The 15,850-nt window shown below is 46.0% G+C and overlaps 1 protein-coding gene and 1 non-coding gene across 2 annotated transcripts; both read left to right on the top strand.

Annotated features, from left to right (window-relative positions):
- Window positions 1–20: 20 nt before the first annotated feature.
- LOC116546746 (X-ray repair cross-complementing protein 6-like) lies at window positions 21–12,325 on the top strand (the record flags this gene model as incomplete). The annotated part of the gene is made up of 7 exons (XM_032272921.1): window positions 21–255; window positions 1,103–1,271; window positions 2,539–2,700; window positions 5,460–5,589; window positions 6,798–6,898; window positions 10,745–10,858; window positions 11,906–12,325. Coding segments are annotated over 7 exons (1,105 nt in total), but the record flags the coding sequence as incomplete, so codon positions are not given.
- Window positions 12,326–15,214: 2,889 nt separating this feature from the next.
- On the top strand, window positions 15,215–15,321 carry LOC116546747. Its single transcript, XR_004266824.1, has one exon. It is a non-coding gene; the product is annotated as a U6 spliceosomal RNA (small nuclear RNA).
- Window positions 15,322–15,850: the final 529 nt, after the last annotated feature.

Below are 15,850 nucleotides of genomic sequence, written 5' to 3'. Positions count from 1 at the left end.
AAAAAAAAAAAAAAAAAAAGAAAAGTACAGTCTTTCACTTCATGCTCTTTCATTTTTCACTCCCTCAGGTTAAAGCTGAAGCTCAACAAAGATATAGTGATCTCTGTTGGCATTTATAATCTGGTCCAGAAGGCTCTCAAGCCTCCTCCAATAAAGCTCTATCGGGAAACAAATGAACCAGTGAAAACCAAGACCCGGACATTTAATACAAGTACAGGCGGTTTGCTTCTGCCTAGCGATACCAAGAGGTCGCAGGTAGGTAGAGATGCCTTTTGTTGTTGTTTTTTAGACAGGGTTTCGTTGTGTCTCCCAGGCTGGAGTGCCGTGGGGCGAACACGACTCAGTACAGCCTTGTGCTCCTGGACTCAAGTGATCCACCTGTCTCAGCCCACCAAGTAGCTGGGATGACACCACACCCAGCAAATTTATTTTTTATTATTTTTTAAGAGACGGGTCAGCCAAGCACAGTGGCTCATGCTTATAATTCCAGCACTTTGTGAGGTTGAAGCGGGAGGATCATCTGAGGTCAGGAGTTTGAGATCAGCCTGACCAACATGGAAAAACCCCATCTCTGCTAAAAGTATAAAATTAGCTGTACGTGGTGGTGCATGGCTGTAATTCCAGCTAGTCAGGAGGCTAAGGCAGGAAAATTGCTTGAACCCGGGAGGCAAAGGTTGCGGTGAGCCGAGATCACACCACTGCACTCCAGCCTGGGCAACAAGAGCAAAACTTTGTCTTTAAAAAAAAAAAAAACTGGCCAGGGGCGGTGGCTCACGCCTTTAATTCTAACACTTTGGGAGGCCATGGTGGGTGGATCACCTGAGGTCAGGAGTTTGGCCTCACCAACATAGTAAAACCCTGTCTGTACTAAAAATATAAAAATTATCTGGGCATGGTGGCGGGTGCCTGTAACCCCAGCTACTTAGAAGGCTGAGGCAGGACAATTGATTGAACCCAGGAGGCGAAGGTTGCAGTAAGCTGACATCAAGCCATTGCACTCCAGCCTGGGCAATAGAGTGAGGCCCTGTCTCAAACAAAAAACAAGAAAAAGTCATTTTGCATCTTCATGTAGTCTTCCCATGTGATCCTTCTTGTTCTTCAGATCTATGGGAGTCGTCAGATTATACTGGAGAAAGAGGAAACAGAAGAGCTAAAACGATTTGATGATCCAGGTTTGATGCTCATGGGCTTCAAGCCCTTGGTAATGTTGAAGAAGCACCATTACCTGAGACCCTCCCTGTTCGTGTACCCAGAGGAGTCTCTGGTGATTGGTAAGTGGCGTGGATCACAGATGAGTGACTCTAACATACAACGCAGTTTATGGAGCAGCATTTTGTAAATGGGCACTGCTTGGACACTACGGGAGATGTTAATGGAGTATGTTGAAAGTGTTTAAAGCTCTGCTGGGTATAGTGTCCCACGCCTGTAATCCTAGCACTTTGGGAGGCCAAGGCGGGTGGATCTAGGAGTTCAGGACCAGGCTGGTCAACATGATGAAACCCTTGTCTCCACTAAAAATACAAAATGTAGCCAGGCCCGGTGGCTTACGCCTGTAATCCCAACTACCTGGGAGGCTGAGGTACAAGAATTGCTGGAACCTGGGAGACAGAGGTTGCAGTGAGCTGAGATCATGCCACTGCACTCCAGCCTGGGCAATAGAGTGAGACTCCGTCTCAAAAAGGGGGAAAAAAAAAAAAGTGTTTCAGCTGGGCGTGGTGGCTCCTGCTTGTAATCCCAGCACTTTGGGAGGCCAAGGTGGGTGGATCACAAGGTCAGGAGTTAAAGACCAGCCCGGCCAAGATGGTGAAACTCCATCTCTACTAAAAATACAAAAAAATTAGCCAGGCATGGTGTCGGGTGCCTGTAATCCCAGGTACTCAGGAGATTGAGACAGATAATTGCTTGAACCCAGGAGGCAGAGGTTGCAGTGAGCCGAGATTGTGCCACCGCATGATCTATAAGCGTGAGCCACCTCACCTGGCCAGTAATTCACTTTCTTAAGTTGAGTGTTTGGAGATTCTAAACCTCTTACTCCTTTTTAAAATTTTCCTTTCTATGTCTCTCCTGCCCCCATTTTCCCCTCAGCTCTGGGTCCCTCAACTTGTACCTCTCGAGATATTATAAGCCCTTTAAAGGCTTGGCATGTTGGCTCATGCCTACAATCCCAACATTTTGGGAGGCTGAGGCTGGAGGATCAGTTGAGCCCAGGAGTTGAAAACCAGGGTGGGCAATTTAGAGACCTTGTCTCTACAAAAAAATCTTAAAAAACTAGCTGGGTGTGGTGGTGCATTCACTGTGGTCCCAGCTACTCGGGAAGCAGAGGTGGGAAGATTGCTTGAGCCTGGGCGGTCAAGACTGCAGTTTTATGATTGCAGCACGCACTCCAGCCTGGGTGACAGAGCGAGACTCTGTCTCAAATAAGTAAATAATAAAATTAAAGTAAGCCCTTTAAGGAAAGTGGAAGAGAAACTGTAGGGCTAAAAGGGAAGAAAGGAAGAAACCTTTAGGAGGCTGGTCACTGTGCTATTTGTTTTCTAGGGAGCTCAACCCTGTTCAGTGCTCTGCTCATCAAGTGTCTGGAGAAGGAGGTCGCAGCATTGTGCAGATACACACCCCGGAGGAACATCCCCCCTTATTTTGTGGCTTTGGTTCCACAGGATGAGGAGTTGGATGACCAGAAAATTCAGGTCACTCCTCCAGGTATGTGGCAGAGATATTTCCAGGGCTTCTGAGCCTTGCCTATACTTTGGAATCATCCATGGGCTCCTAATGCAGACCTACTGAATCATAGTCTCTGGGAATGGGGCTTAAAAATGTCTATTTTTAAGGTTTAAAGTCAGATTTAACTTTATCTTATGCTTATTGACTAGAAGCTTGCTTGCTTTTGTTTTGGGCCCATATCTGCTACTTGTTAGCTGGTCAACGTGGGCAAGTAGTTTAACCTTTCTATTTAATATATCTTAGCTACAAATATGAGCGTTTTGGAGCACCTTTCCCTCAGGGTAGTTCTACATTTGAGATGAATTACTGTAGTTTTAACTTTGATCCTCAGCATGCTCAGGAGTGCTTAGTTAATAAGCTGTTGTCTCGGCTTCAAATTCACCCGTTTATGCTCTGCACCACTGAGGCTGAGATGATCCAAGCCTCATTTCTTCTTTCACTGATGGCCCTCAGGCTGTGTCTATAGTGGGTGCTAAAAGGGACACCAAAGGGAAGAGGAGAGGTGAGGGACTTGCTCCTTTCTGTTTGTTCAATGTGGTCAGCATTGCCAGCAGAGCCTTTCACCTGGTAACAGCAGTTAGTTACTGGGCCTAGATTTTTTAGTCCTTCCAGAACCAGTCAGTAACTGAACTAAGATCAGCCTGATAACCCTTACCTGTTTGCTTTTATTTATCATGTGGTAGAGGGTAAAGAAAAAAGGGATGAGGGTGAAGCTCAGAGGAGGGCCCGGTGGAGCTGGGACTTGGCCCTCCAGGGAGGAGGCACTGTCTGGCTGTCTCTGGATGTTTCACAAAAACTGGGAACCAGAAACAACTGCTGCTATGTAAAGGGTCTTTGCTGGGGCAGTACAGACAGGAACAGTAAATACATGAGGGCCCCAAACACAGCTTTGCTTTCTACAGTTTCAGTTACCCATAGTCAACCATGGTCCAAAAATTTTTAATGGAAAGTGAAATAACTTAAAAGCACCATCCCACCTGGGACAGGAATCATCTGTTTGTTCAGCATCTCCACACTGTAAATGCCACCCACCCGTTAGTCACTTAGTAGCCGTCTTTGTTATCAGATTGACTGTCAAGGTCACCAGTATTGCAGTGCTTGTGTTCAAGTCAACCTTATTTAATAAAGGCCCCAAAGCACAAGTGTAGTGGTGCTGGCAATTTGGATACACTAACAAGAAAGTCATAAAGTGCTTCCTTTAAGTGAAAAGGTGAGAGTTCTTGACTTTAAGGAAGAAAAAATACCATATGCCGAGGTGGCTAAGATCTGTGGTAAGAAGGACTCTACAAAACTGTGAAGAAGGAGAAAGAAATTCGTCTTAGTTTTATTTTTTTCTTTTTATACATAAATTGAGATGAGGTCTCACTATGTTACCCAGGCTGGTCTCAAACTCCTGAGCTCAAGTGATCCTCCTGCTTCAACCTCCCAAAGTGCTGCGCTTACTGACTTGAGCCACTATACCCGGCCCAAGCTAGTTTTGCTGTTGCCCCTCAAACTGTAAAAGTCACTGCCACAGTACATGAGAACGGCTTAGTTAAGATAGAAAAGGAGGCCAAGCATGGTAGCTCACACCTATAATCCTAGTACTTTGGGAGGCCGAGGCAGATGGATCACTTGAGCCCAGGAGTTTGAGACCAGCCTGAGCAACATGGTAAAACTCTATCTCTTCAAAAAATATGAAAAATTAGCCAGATGTGGTGGCATGCACCTGTAATCCCAGTTACTTGAGAGGCTACTTGAGCCTGGGAGATAGAGGCTACAGTAAGCTGTGATCACACCACTGCCTTTCAGCCTGGGTGACAGAGCAAGACCCCATCTCAAAAAAAATGGCGAGGTGGCTCACGCCTGTAATCCCAGCACTTTGGGAGGCTGAGGCAGGCAGATCACAAGGTCAGGAGATGGAGACTATCCTGGCTAACACAATGAAACCCCGTCTCTACTAAAAATACAAAAATTAGCCAGGTGTGGTGGCACGTGCCTATAGTCCCAGCTACTCAGGAGGCTGAGGCAGGAGAATCCCTTGAACTTGGGAGGCGGAGGTTGCAGTGAGCTGAGATCACGCCTGGGCCACAGAGCGAGACTGTCTCAAAAAACAAACAAAAGGTGAAGGCTGGGTGTGGTGGCTCATGCCTGTAATCCTAGCACTTTGGGCAGATCACCTGAGGTCAGGACTTTGAGAACAGCCTGGCCAACATGGTGAAACCTGTCTATACTAAAAGTACCAAAATTAGCTGGGCATGGTGATGCGCACCTGTAATCCCAGCTACTCAGGAGAATTGCTTGAACCTAGGAGGTTGCAGCAAGCCAAGCGTGCTCGACTGTACTCCAGCCTAGGTGATGAGTGAAACTCTGTCTCAAAAAAAAGATGAAAAAGACATTAAATATTAAATTTATGAGTGTTAAGACATGGACAGAAATGTGTTTCAGTTGACGGCAGTCAGGCTTGGTGCTATCTGAGGTTTCAGGTATCCTCCAGGGTTCTTGAGACATATCCCCCAGGTATATAAGGGGTCTACTGTATACAGGAAGGGGCACCCGTCCTCCCTTGCAGTCCTCTGGAAACTCCAGAGGGAGTCTGTTAGGCAGATCATAACAAGAAACAGCTGGTGAAGGAGAAATGGTGTCTATAGGGCCCCAGCCCCAGCACCACAAGACATAGAAGGGTGAATTTGGAGCTGAGAAACAAGTGACTGCAACACTTGAAGTCAAATCACAGAAAAGTTATCTCCTTTCTACAGGCTTTCAGCTGGTCTTTTTACCATTTGCTGATGATAAAAGGAAGATGCCCTTTACTGAAAAAATCATGGCAACTCCAGAGCAGGTGGACAAGATGAAGGCTATTGTTGAGAAGCTCCGCTTCACATACAGGTGAGTGAATCTCAGACTTTCTTCTGGAACTGCCTTCTGAGTTGAGAATCTTATTAGATATTCATCTTGGGCATAGACCAAGAGAATGGCACTATTCTTTTCAGCAAACTGACAGATATTAACAGTGTTTGAAAGCCATATACAGAGTGGAAGCTCTTACTGTATTTGAGACTCGGATTGTGTGCTTGATGTGTTGTACTGTACTTGGCCAGATTAGTTGGTCAAACATGTTAAAAAAAAAAAAAAAAGCGGGAAAATTCTTAGTCCAGCTTCTCCTTGATTGTATTTGTTGTTCTACAATGAGCAAGAGTAAATAAATCTAGTGTAAATTGTTACAGGCTTAAAAGAATGATTAAGTAATTCAAGTCATTCTTTCTCATATGTATAATAGACCTGTTCTGAGAGCCTGCATAATGGAACACTAAACATAATTTTTTTTCACATGCCATTTAAAAAATTTTTTTATTTTAATTATATTACTTTGAGATAAGGTCTCTGTCACCCAGGTTGGAGTGCAGTGGTGTCATTGTAGCTCGCTTGCAGCCTTGGCCTCTCTGGGTTCAGGTGATTCTCCCACCTCAGCCTCTGGAGTAGCTGGGACCATAACCTTGCATCACCATACCCAGCTAATTTTTGTATTTTTTGTAGAGACGGGGTTTCACCATGTTGGCCAGGCTGGTCTCAAACTCCTGAGCTCAAGCCATTCACCTGCCTCAGCTTCTCAAAGTGCTGGGTTATGGGCATGAGCCAGCATGAGCCAGCATGCCCAGCCAGGTTTACTTTTTAAGTTGACTTGAGATGAAGTCTTGCTCTGCCATCCAGGCTGGAGTACAGTGGCATGATCATGGCTCACTGCAGCCTCGATCTCCTGGACTCAAGCAGTCTTCCTGCCTAAGCCTCCTGAGTAGCTGGGACCACAGGCATGCATCACCATGCTTGGCTGATTTTTAAATTTTTTGTAGAGACAGGGTTTCAACATGCTGCCCAGGCTGGTCTCAAATTGCTGGACTCAAGCATTCTGCCTACCTTGGCCTACCAAAGTGCTGGGATTATAGGCATGAGCCACTACACCTGACTCAACTGTTTCACTTGGGGTGTTTTTCTCAGCTCACCGTGGACCTCTGATATCACAGGCGGTTTTATTTATTCTTATTTTTTCAACGTTTAAATTGTCATGTTTCAATTGAGTAACATTATTGTTTTAACAGAAGTGACAGCTTTGAGAACCCCGTGCTGCAGCAGCACTTCAGGAACCTGGAGGCCTTGGCCTTGGATTTGATGGAGCCTGAACAAGCAGTGGACCTGACATGTAAGGAGTTTGAGTCGAGTAGTTCTTTTAATGGGAGGCTTTCTTACTGGTTCCATTCTGAACCAGTAATGTGGGTGCATTTCCTAGTACCCTCTAAACACTTAACCTCATTGCCCAGACCCCCTCTGTTTGGGAGCTTTTCTAGACCAGCTTAAACAGCCAGGGAACAGATTTGGCTGGTTTCATAGTGAGAGGAGGAGAGTGCCAGGCTCCTGAAACCTGACTCTGAACTAGGCTACCCTGTGACTACATGCTGGTGAAAATTAAAAATAATATAAGAGGCTGGATGCAGTGGTTCAAGCCTGTAATCCCAACACTTTGGGAGGCCGAGGCGGGTGGATCATGAGGTTAGAAGTTCAAGACCAGCCTGGCTAACATAGTGAAACCCCGTCTCTACTAAAAATACAAAAATTAGCTGACAATGGTGGCGTGCGCCTGTGGTCCCAGCTACTCGGGAGGCTGATGCAGGAGGATTGGTTGAACCCAGGAAGCAGAGGTTGCAGTGAGCCGAGATCCTGCTACTGCACTACAGCCTGTCGACAGAGCAAGACTCTCAAAAAAACAAAAAACAAAAATATAAGTGGAAGTGAGTGGTGGATTTGGGTTTAGAATCCTGTGACTCCTGGCTGGGTGCAGTGGCTCACACCTGTAATCCCAGCACTTTGGGAGGCCAAGGCAGGAGGATCACCTGAGGTCAGGAGTTTAAGACCAGCCTGGCCAAAGTGGGGAAATTCTGTCTCTACTAAAAATACAAAAGCAGTTAGTGGGGCATGGTGGTGCGTGCTTGTAGTCCCAGCTGCTTGGAAGACTGAGGCATGAGAATTGTTTGCACCCAGGAGGCAGAGGTTGCAGTGATCCGAGATCACACCACTGCACTCTAGCCTTGGCAACAGAATGAGACTCTTTAAAAAAAAAAAAAAAAATCATTGACTCCTACCCAGAGCTGAGGCGTAGCTCTGAGCAACTGTCCTTAGGGCCTTTCCATCACATTCTGCTGCTGTGCACTGAGAAAAGCAGCCTTGTTACCCAGCATCAAGGAGCATTGCCTGGCCTCCCAGGGTGAGCTTCTGTGACCTTAATGCTAGTCCCCTTCTTGATTGACTCTCTTACGTATTTCCCAAGAGGACACAGGAAGTTTAGTGATATATGTCCACTGAGGAACAGATTGGATTTATTGAAGATTTTTTTGAGACAGGGTCTCACTGTGTTCCCCAGGCCAGAGTGCAGTGGCGTAATCTCAGCTCACTACATCTGCCTCCTGGGTTCAAGCTATTCTTGAGCCTCCGTTTCCTGAGTAGCTAGTCCACACCCAGCTAAGTTTTGTATTTTTAGTAGAGACGGGGTTTTGCCATGATGGCCTGGCTGGTCTCAGAATGATCTCTTTTATATCAGATAAAATGGACTCAATATTAAAAGCGGAAGAGTTATTGGACCCTTGTTACTGTGGCGCCTGCTTAGCTGTGTCCATGCTTTGAGTTAAACAGCCCATCTCCTCCTTTCAGGCCTTAGGCAAATTTGGAGTCAGTGGCCTTGTGCCTAGCAAGGTAGTTTAGGACACAGGCTTTGGAGGTGACTGATGTCTATTTGAATCTCAGCTCTGCTACTTACTAAATTGAGTGGCTTTGGGAATATTACTTAATCCCTCTGAGATTTGGTTTCCTTTTTGGTAAAATATGGATAATACTGTTCTTACAAGGTGTTAACAAAATATAGGCCCTGGCACTCAGTAAGTGCTCAGAACACAGCCATTCTCCTTAGTCCACAGCTATTCCATTCCTTAGTTCAGCTATTCCAGTTGAACTAGGGTCTCAACTTCTTATATTCTGGCATCTAGCCCTATAATTTCATGGAAAGTCCTGTTTTCTCTTCCTACCTTTATTTTCAAAACAGTTGGTTTGGCTGCCTTAATTTTTTTTTTTTTTTTTTTTTTTTTTTGGAGGGGGGTTCCCTCTTTTGCCCAGGCTGGAGTGTCGTGGTATATCTCAGCTCACTGTAACCTCCGCCCTCCAGGTTCAAGCAGTTCTTCTGCCTCAGCCTCCCGAGTAGCTGGGATTACAAGCGCCTGTCACTGCACCCAGCTAATTTTTGTATTTTTAATAGAGATGGGGCTTCACCATGTTGGCCAGGCTAGTCTCAAGCTCCTGACCTGAAGTGATCCACCCACAATGGCTTTCCAAAGTGCTGGGATTACAGGCATGAGCCACCGCGTCCAGCTTCTTAGTACTTTCAAAACTCTCCAGGTGAGGGCCGGATGTGGTGGCTCATGTCTGTAATCCCACACTTTGGGAGGCTGAGGCGGGCAGATCACGAGGTCAGGAGTTTGAGACCAGCCTGACCAACATGGTGAAACCCTGTCTCTACTAAAAATACAAAAATTAGCTGGGTGTGGTGGCGTGTGCCTGTAATCCCAGCTACTTGGAGCCTGAGGCAGGAGAATCCCTTGATCCTGGGAGGCAGAGGTTGCAGTGAGCTGAGATCATGCCACTGCACTCCAGCCTGAGCAACAGAGCGAGACTCCATCTCAAAAAGAAAAAAAACTCAGCAGTTGATTCCCAAGATGGGAGCCAGTGCTCTTGCTGAGGTTCCTGTGTTGTGGAACAGGGGCTTCTTACGTAGCAGGAGCACAGTTTGGCTCCAGCATTCTGCCATCTTCTAGGTACACCAGCAAGAGCTCCCCTCTGTGATTGGCACATATGGGCATGTTAGCTGCCCATCTCATCACCCTTGCTTTTGATGTGACACAGCTCATGTCAAAAGCTTGACTAACAATACAGTTGTAAGCTAACAAAAAAAGGAAACAAAAATATCTTTCCTCCAAAGTTGCCTTTTCCTGTCATATTTGCTCTTCCTGTTTCAGCCAGTCATCTCCCCATCCGCGCTCCTATTATTCTTTCTTTCTGGTATCTAGCCCTATAATTTCAGTAAATAATAAATGCTATTCTATCAGTAAGTCCTGCTAGTTCTGTCACTTCTCATATTTATAGGTCCTCCCACCTGTGCCCCACTTCACCCATCTCTCTTACCCATGGAGTTCACACTCCATGCAGCTATCATGGTTCTTTGGATAAGGCCTAATTCCTTGGCTGGCATCCAAGCTTCCACGACCTCGCCATGCCCACCTGTCTCACCTCCCTGCTGGCCCTGTCCTCCTTAACACTCTACCTTCCAGCTATATGTCACCTGCTGTTTTCTCCTGCTTATCTTTCATGACCCCTCCTGTGTTCCAGTGTGCCTGTACAGTTGCTTCTTGCATGTTGTTGCCCAACTCTACTGCATCGTTTTTATCTGCCTCTTCACTCTCACTAGGCTTTAAGCTGACCGCAGGCATGAGCTCTTGTTTGAATTCCCAGAATCTAGCTTAGTATTTCCACTGTACCACTCCCCTTCAGGCAAGTCATGTAACCTCTCTCCTTTCCTCACCTGTAAAACTGGGGACAAATCAGGAGGCTGAGGCAGGAGAATCGTTTGAACCAAGGAGTCGGGGGGTTGCAGTGAGCTGAGATCACACCACCGCACTCTAGCAAACAAAAAAACAGAGAAAAAAAAAAAAAAAAAAAAAAAAAAAAAAAAAAAAACTGGGGACAAATGTACCTATCCTATAGGTTGTTAGAAGGAGTAAAGAGAGTAAATTTGAAGCATTTACAACAGTGCCTGGCGGTAGTGTGTGTGATTACAATAAATGTGTGTGTTGGAAGGTACTTGATAAATGCTATAAAGACCTTTCCCTGGACCCCTCCTACCCCAGCAGTTAGGTGCTTTCTCTTCTGGTTCTCAAAAAGTTGGAACTAGATGGCAAGCTGGGGCTCGTGACTCACTAGGCCGCTCGTCTGTGTTTTGATTTTCTAGTGCCCAAGGTTGAAGCAATGAATAAAAGACTGGGTTCCCTGGTGGATGAATTTAAGGAGCTGGTTTACCCACCAGATTACAATCCTGAAGGGAAAGTTACCAAGAGAAAACACGGTGAGGAGCTGAATGTGGATATGTGGTCTATTTTTAACAGTTGCTTTTATGATGGTATTATCACAGTGGGCAGTATTCTTTCAGAAATACCTATTCACACTCCAGTGAGAATGGCTTTTATCCAAAAGACAGGCAATAACAAATGCTGGTGAGGATGTGGAGAAAAGGGAACCCTCATGCACTGTTGGTGGGAATGTAAATTAGTACAGCCACTATTGAGGGGAATAGTTTGGAGTTTCCTCAAAAAGTGAAAGTAGAGCTACCATATATATGATCCAGCAACCCCGCTGCTGGGTATACACCCAGAAGAAAGGAAATCAATGCATCGAAGATATTTGTGCACTCCCATGTTTATTGCAGTACCATTCACAATAGCCAAGATTTGGAAGCAACCTGTGTCCATCAGCAGATGACTAGATAAAGAAAATGGGGTACACATACATAACAGAGTATTCAGCCGTAAAAAAGAATGAGATCCTGTCGTTTGCAATAATACGTTAAGTAAACCAGGCTCAGAAAGACAGACATTTGCATGTTCTCACTTACTTGTGGAATCTAAAAATGGGAACAATTGAACTCATGGAGATAGAGCATAGAAGGATGGTTACCAGAGGCTGAGAAGCATAGTGGAGCATTGAGGGGAGGTGGACATGGTTAATGGGTACAAAAATATTGAATAAGATCTGTTTGATAACAGACTATAGTCAATAATAATTTAATTGTACATTTTAAAATAACTAAAGGAATATAATTTGGAATGTTTGTAGCACAAAAGATAAAAATGCTTGAGGGGACAGATACCTCACTTTTACGCTGATGTGATTATTTTACATTGCATGCCTGTATCAGAATACCTCATGTACCCTGTAAACTGATGGCATTCACAGTACTCATAACTCCCTCCTAGGTGTGATACATGTTCTAGGCTGGCATCACGGCTTTATGGAAAATGGTTAATTGCAGCCCAGATTATATGATGGTCCCATTCCATGTAGCTTGGATGCCACTTGTAGCATTTCCAGTCACTCCCTCTGACCTTTCCCCCAGATAATGAAGGTTCCGGAAGCAAAAGGCCCAAGGTGGAGTATTCAGAAGAAGAGCTGAAGACCCACATCAGCAAGGGCACACTGGGCAAGTTCACTGTGCCCATGCTGAAAGAGGCTTGCCGGGCATATGGGCTGAAGAGTGGGCTGAAGAAGCAGGAGCTGCTGGAAGCCCTCACCAAGCACTTCCAGGACTGACCAGAGGCCGCACACCCAGCCGTCCTTCCACAGTGTGGCCAGGCTGCCTGGCCTTGTTCTCAGCCAGTTAAAATGTGTTTCTCCTGAGCTAGAAAGAGTCTACCCGACAGAAGTCGAGGGACTTTATGTTTTTGAGGCTTTCTGTTGCCATGGTGATGGTGTAGCCCTCCCACTTTGCTGTTCCTTACTTTACTGCCTGAATAAAGAGCCCTAAGTTTGTACTAGATACTGTTCTTTCGTGTGGAGAAAAGTGTGTCTACCTTACTCCAAAAACTCACTGGCCATCACTGTTAGCTTAATTTTCTCTTTCATTGGGAACACTTCACTACAATGGAAACAAAACAAGTGTCAGTGGGGAGAGTGAGAGTGTGACAGGTCAGGGCAGGTGAAGATATTTCAGGAGTAAGAAGCCCTAGCAGGATTATATTATCCTTATCCTCAGTCCTCACCTGTTTTTCTTTAAGTGTGTCAAGGTGTAAAAATCAGATTTCCAAAGCAATAAGAAGTTAACACTTTTAGTTCTGGGACCATTTGCTTCATGAGTAAACAACTCCCTCTCACTGCATTCCTCTTAATGCGACGTTAAATTATGCAAAAATATACCCATTTTCTGTTGCCCTGAGAATTTGAGTTCCAGAATAAGTAAAATGAAGAGTTATTCCCCTTGTGTTTCAGGGGAACTATAGGAAGTTCAAGAAGATGAGAGGTTCTAGTATTTAAAGAAGGGAAAGAGGACAGGAGTATCTTTTCCCTTTTCTTCCTCTATGTCCCTGCTGTCCTCCCTGCCCCTTTCCTGCTCATTCTGCTGCCACTATTTTTGAAGGATTAGCCTGGAGGAAGGCGAGCATCTGGAATTATTGGTCTCTGAAGATGTGAGAGTAAGGGTTTGCAGGTCCTGTGTACTTGAGGATGAATGAGCCGCACCTAATGAAGACTAGGAGAGTCCAAATTACTCTTAAGATTTTCAGCTCTGGATTCTTTGCTCTAAGCTTTATAGGTTTGTGTGTGTGTGTGTGTGTGTGTGTTTTTAACCTCTTTTTGCTTTTGTTTCTCTTTGAAAGGAGATACTGTATTTTTTTTGGATTTCCTTACTTGTCTGGGAAAGAGGGGAAGACAATTCTCCCATTAGATGCTTAGAAATTGTTGAGAAATTGGACCACTCCCCTTAAATGAAGCAAGTTTGGAAACTGGATCTATAGGGATTTAATCTACCAAGGTAGATTGGAATCACACTAGTCAGCCAGTCACTTGGAGCAAGAGGGTAAGGAGTAGCCTCACTGAGCCCTTGGTATCCAACCCTGGATTCGGAAGCTAGTGAAGAGCAGCCCTGGAGTGAGCTCCAGGCTGGATTTGCTGTGCAAAGTACATAGTTACTCCTCAGTAACCATGCCCAACTCTAGGCTCCTTCGCCTCCTGCTTCCAAAATGGAGAGAATGAGAGTTCAGGGGTCAAACACCTACCAGAGCCAGGCAGGTATGTGAATGTTAGACAAATCACCTGAGGTCCGTGATAAACAGCAGCAGAATGAGATACATATTTCTCTAAATGAATGATGCCTTCTTTGCCTGCTGAGTCCCCCCACCCAGGAGAGAAGTACCACGTTCAAATGGAATTGGTTAGGCCTTTGGAAGCTCACGAGGCCGATTTAGCAAATTTACATCTTAGCATCATCATACATACAAGTGACCTTGGGCATTTATGAGGCATTTTTGAGCCTTAGCTTTCATGTTCCTATAATAATGCCACATGGTCAAAATGAGAAAACATGTAAAAGGACATGGACTCAGTAGGTACAGTTGACCCTCTGCATCTGCGGGCTCCACATCCATGTACTCAACCAATGTGGATCAAAAATACTTGGGGAATAAATGGATGGCTGCATGTGTACTGAATATGTACAGACCTTTTTTTTTTTTGAGACCTAGTCTCACTCTTGTTGCCCAGGCTGGAGTTCAGTAGCATGATCTCAGCTCACTGCAAACTCCGCCTCCCAGGTTCAAGCAATTCTCTGCCTCAGCTTCCCGAGTAGCTGGGATTACAGCTGTGTGCCACCATGCCAAACTAATTTTTGTATTTTTAGTAGAGATGGAGGTTTCACCATGTTAGCCAGGCTGGTCTCGGACTCCTGACCTCAGGTGACCCACCCGCCTCGGCCTCCCAAAGTGTTGGGATTACAGCCATCAGCCACCGGGCCCAGCTGACTAATGACAAAATTAACCCTAGCCAGGCGTTCGAGATCAGACCGGCCAACATGGTGAAACCCCGTCTCTGCTAAAAATACAAAATTAGCCAGGTGTGGTGGCGGGAGCCTGTAATCCCAGGTACTGGGGAGGCTGAGGCTGAGAATTGCTTGAACCCGGGAGGCGGAGGTTGCAGTGAGCTGAGATCATTCCATTGCACTCCTGCCTGGGTAACAGAGAGACCCGGTCTCAAAAATAAAAATAAAAAATTAGCCTGTTGTGGGGCGCGCCTGTAAGTCCCAGCTACTCAGAACGCTGAAGCAGGAGAAACGCTTTAACCCGGGAGGCGGAAGTTGCAGTGAGTCAAGATCGTTATCACTGCACTCTAGCCTAGGAGACAGAGTGAGACTCCGTCTCAATCAATCAATCAATCATGCATCTGGGAGGCCGTGCGTAGCTCATATGCAAATACTGTGCCGCGTTACCTCAGGAACATGGGCAGCGTCTCATTTGGGTATCCGCTTGGAGAGCCGTCCGGCCTTGACTTCTACCGCGGCCATTGCGCTTCCATCCGCCAGGTGGCAACATAGCCGGCGCGGAGCGCGGACCTGGACCTGCGCATGCGCGCCACGGACGAGGCGAGCCGAGTTCCTGCGCCTGGGAGCCATTACTGGAAGGGTGTGGCGGCCTAAGCTCGGCTGCACCGGGGTTCCCGTGGCCGCCGCCGCAGCTCTAGAGCACAAATTCGTTTGGCCAAAACTTAAACAAACACACGGATGCACATATGTCTGTTTACCTTTAGGTCAGGTGCAGAGGGAATGTCTGGAATCGCACTCATCGAAAGCTGCAGTTACTTGGGAGGATGAGCATTTTACCTCTCAGCGTGTCCCCTTCTGTAATGTCTTGTTTTAATGTCTTATTAAAAACCAGAAGAGGTGCTTGCTTCGGCAGCACATGTACTAAAATTGGAACGATACAGAGAAGATTAGCATGGCCCCTGGGCAAGGATGACAGGCAAATTAGTGAAGCGTTCCATATCGAAAAACAAAAACAAAAAACCAGAAGAGGCCGGGCGTGGTGGTTCACATCTGTAATTCCAGCACTTTGGGAGGCCGAGGCAGACGGATCACCTGAGGTAAGCAGTTCGAGACTAGCCTGGCCAACATGGCGAAACCCCGTCTCTACTAAAAATACAAAAAAATTAGCCAGGCGTGACGGCGGGCGGCTGTAATCCTCAGGAGGCTGAGGCATGCGAATAGCTTGAACCCGGCTGTCAGAGGTTGCAGTGAGCCGAGATCGCACCGCGGCACTCCAGCCTGGGTGACAGGGCGAAACTCCGAGACTCCATCTCAAAAAGAAAACAAACAAAAAACTGAAGAAAGGCAAGGCAGGACCACAAGCTCTGAGGGAGTTTAGTCATCTACTTTCTATCTCTGCCCATTATCCAGAAATTCCATCCTCATGAGAATCCCTATTAGGAGAGGAGACATACCCCTGTTATACTGTATTCAGCCTTTCTTGTTTGAGCCACACTGGCCCTGACTGTAATGATCCTGCTGCAACATTGTCTG

This window comes from Sapajus apella, unplaced genomic scaffold, assembly GCF_009761245.1.
Source record: "Sapajus apella isolate SASKATOON/1434 unplaced genomic scaffold, GSC_monkey_1.0 scaffold1310, whole genome shotgun sequence".
In the NCBI taxonomy this organism is placed as follows: Eukaryota; Metazoa; Chordata; class Mammalia; order Primates; family Cebidae; genus Sapajus; species Sapajus apella.
This window is presented reverse-complemented; position numbering and strand designations above follow the sequence as displayed.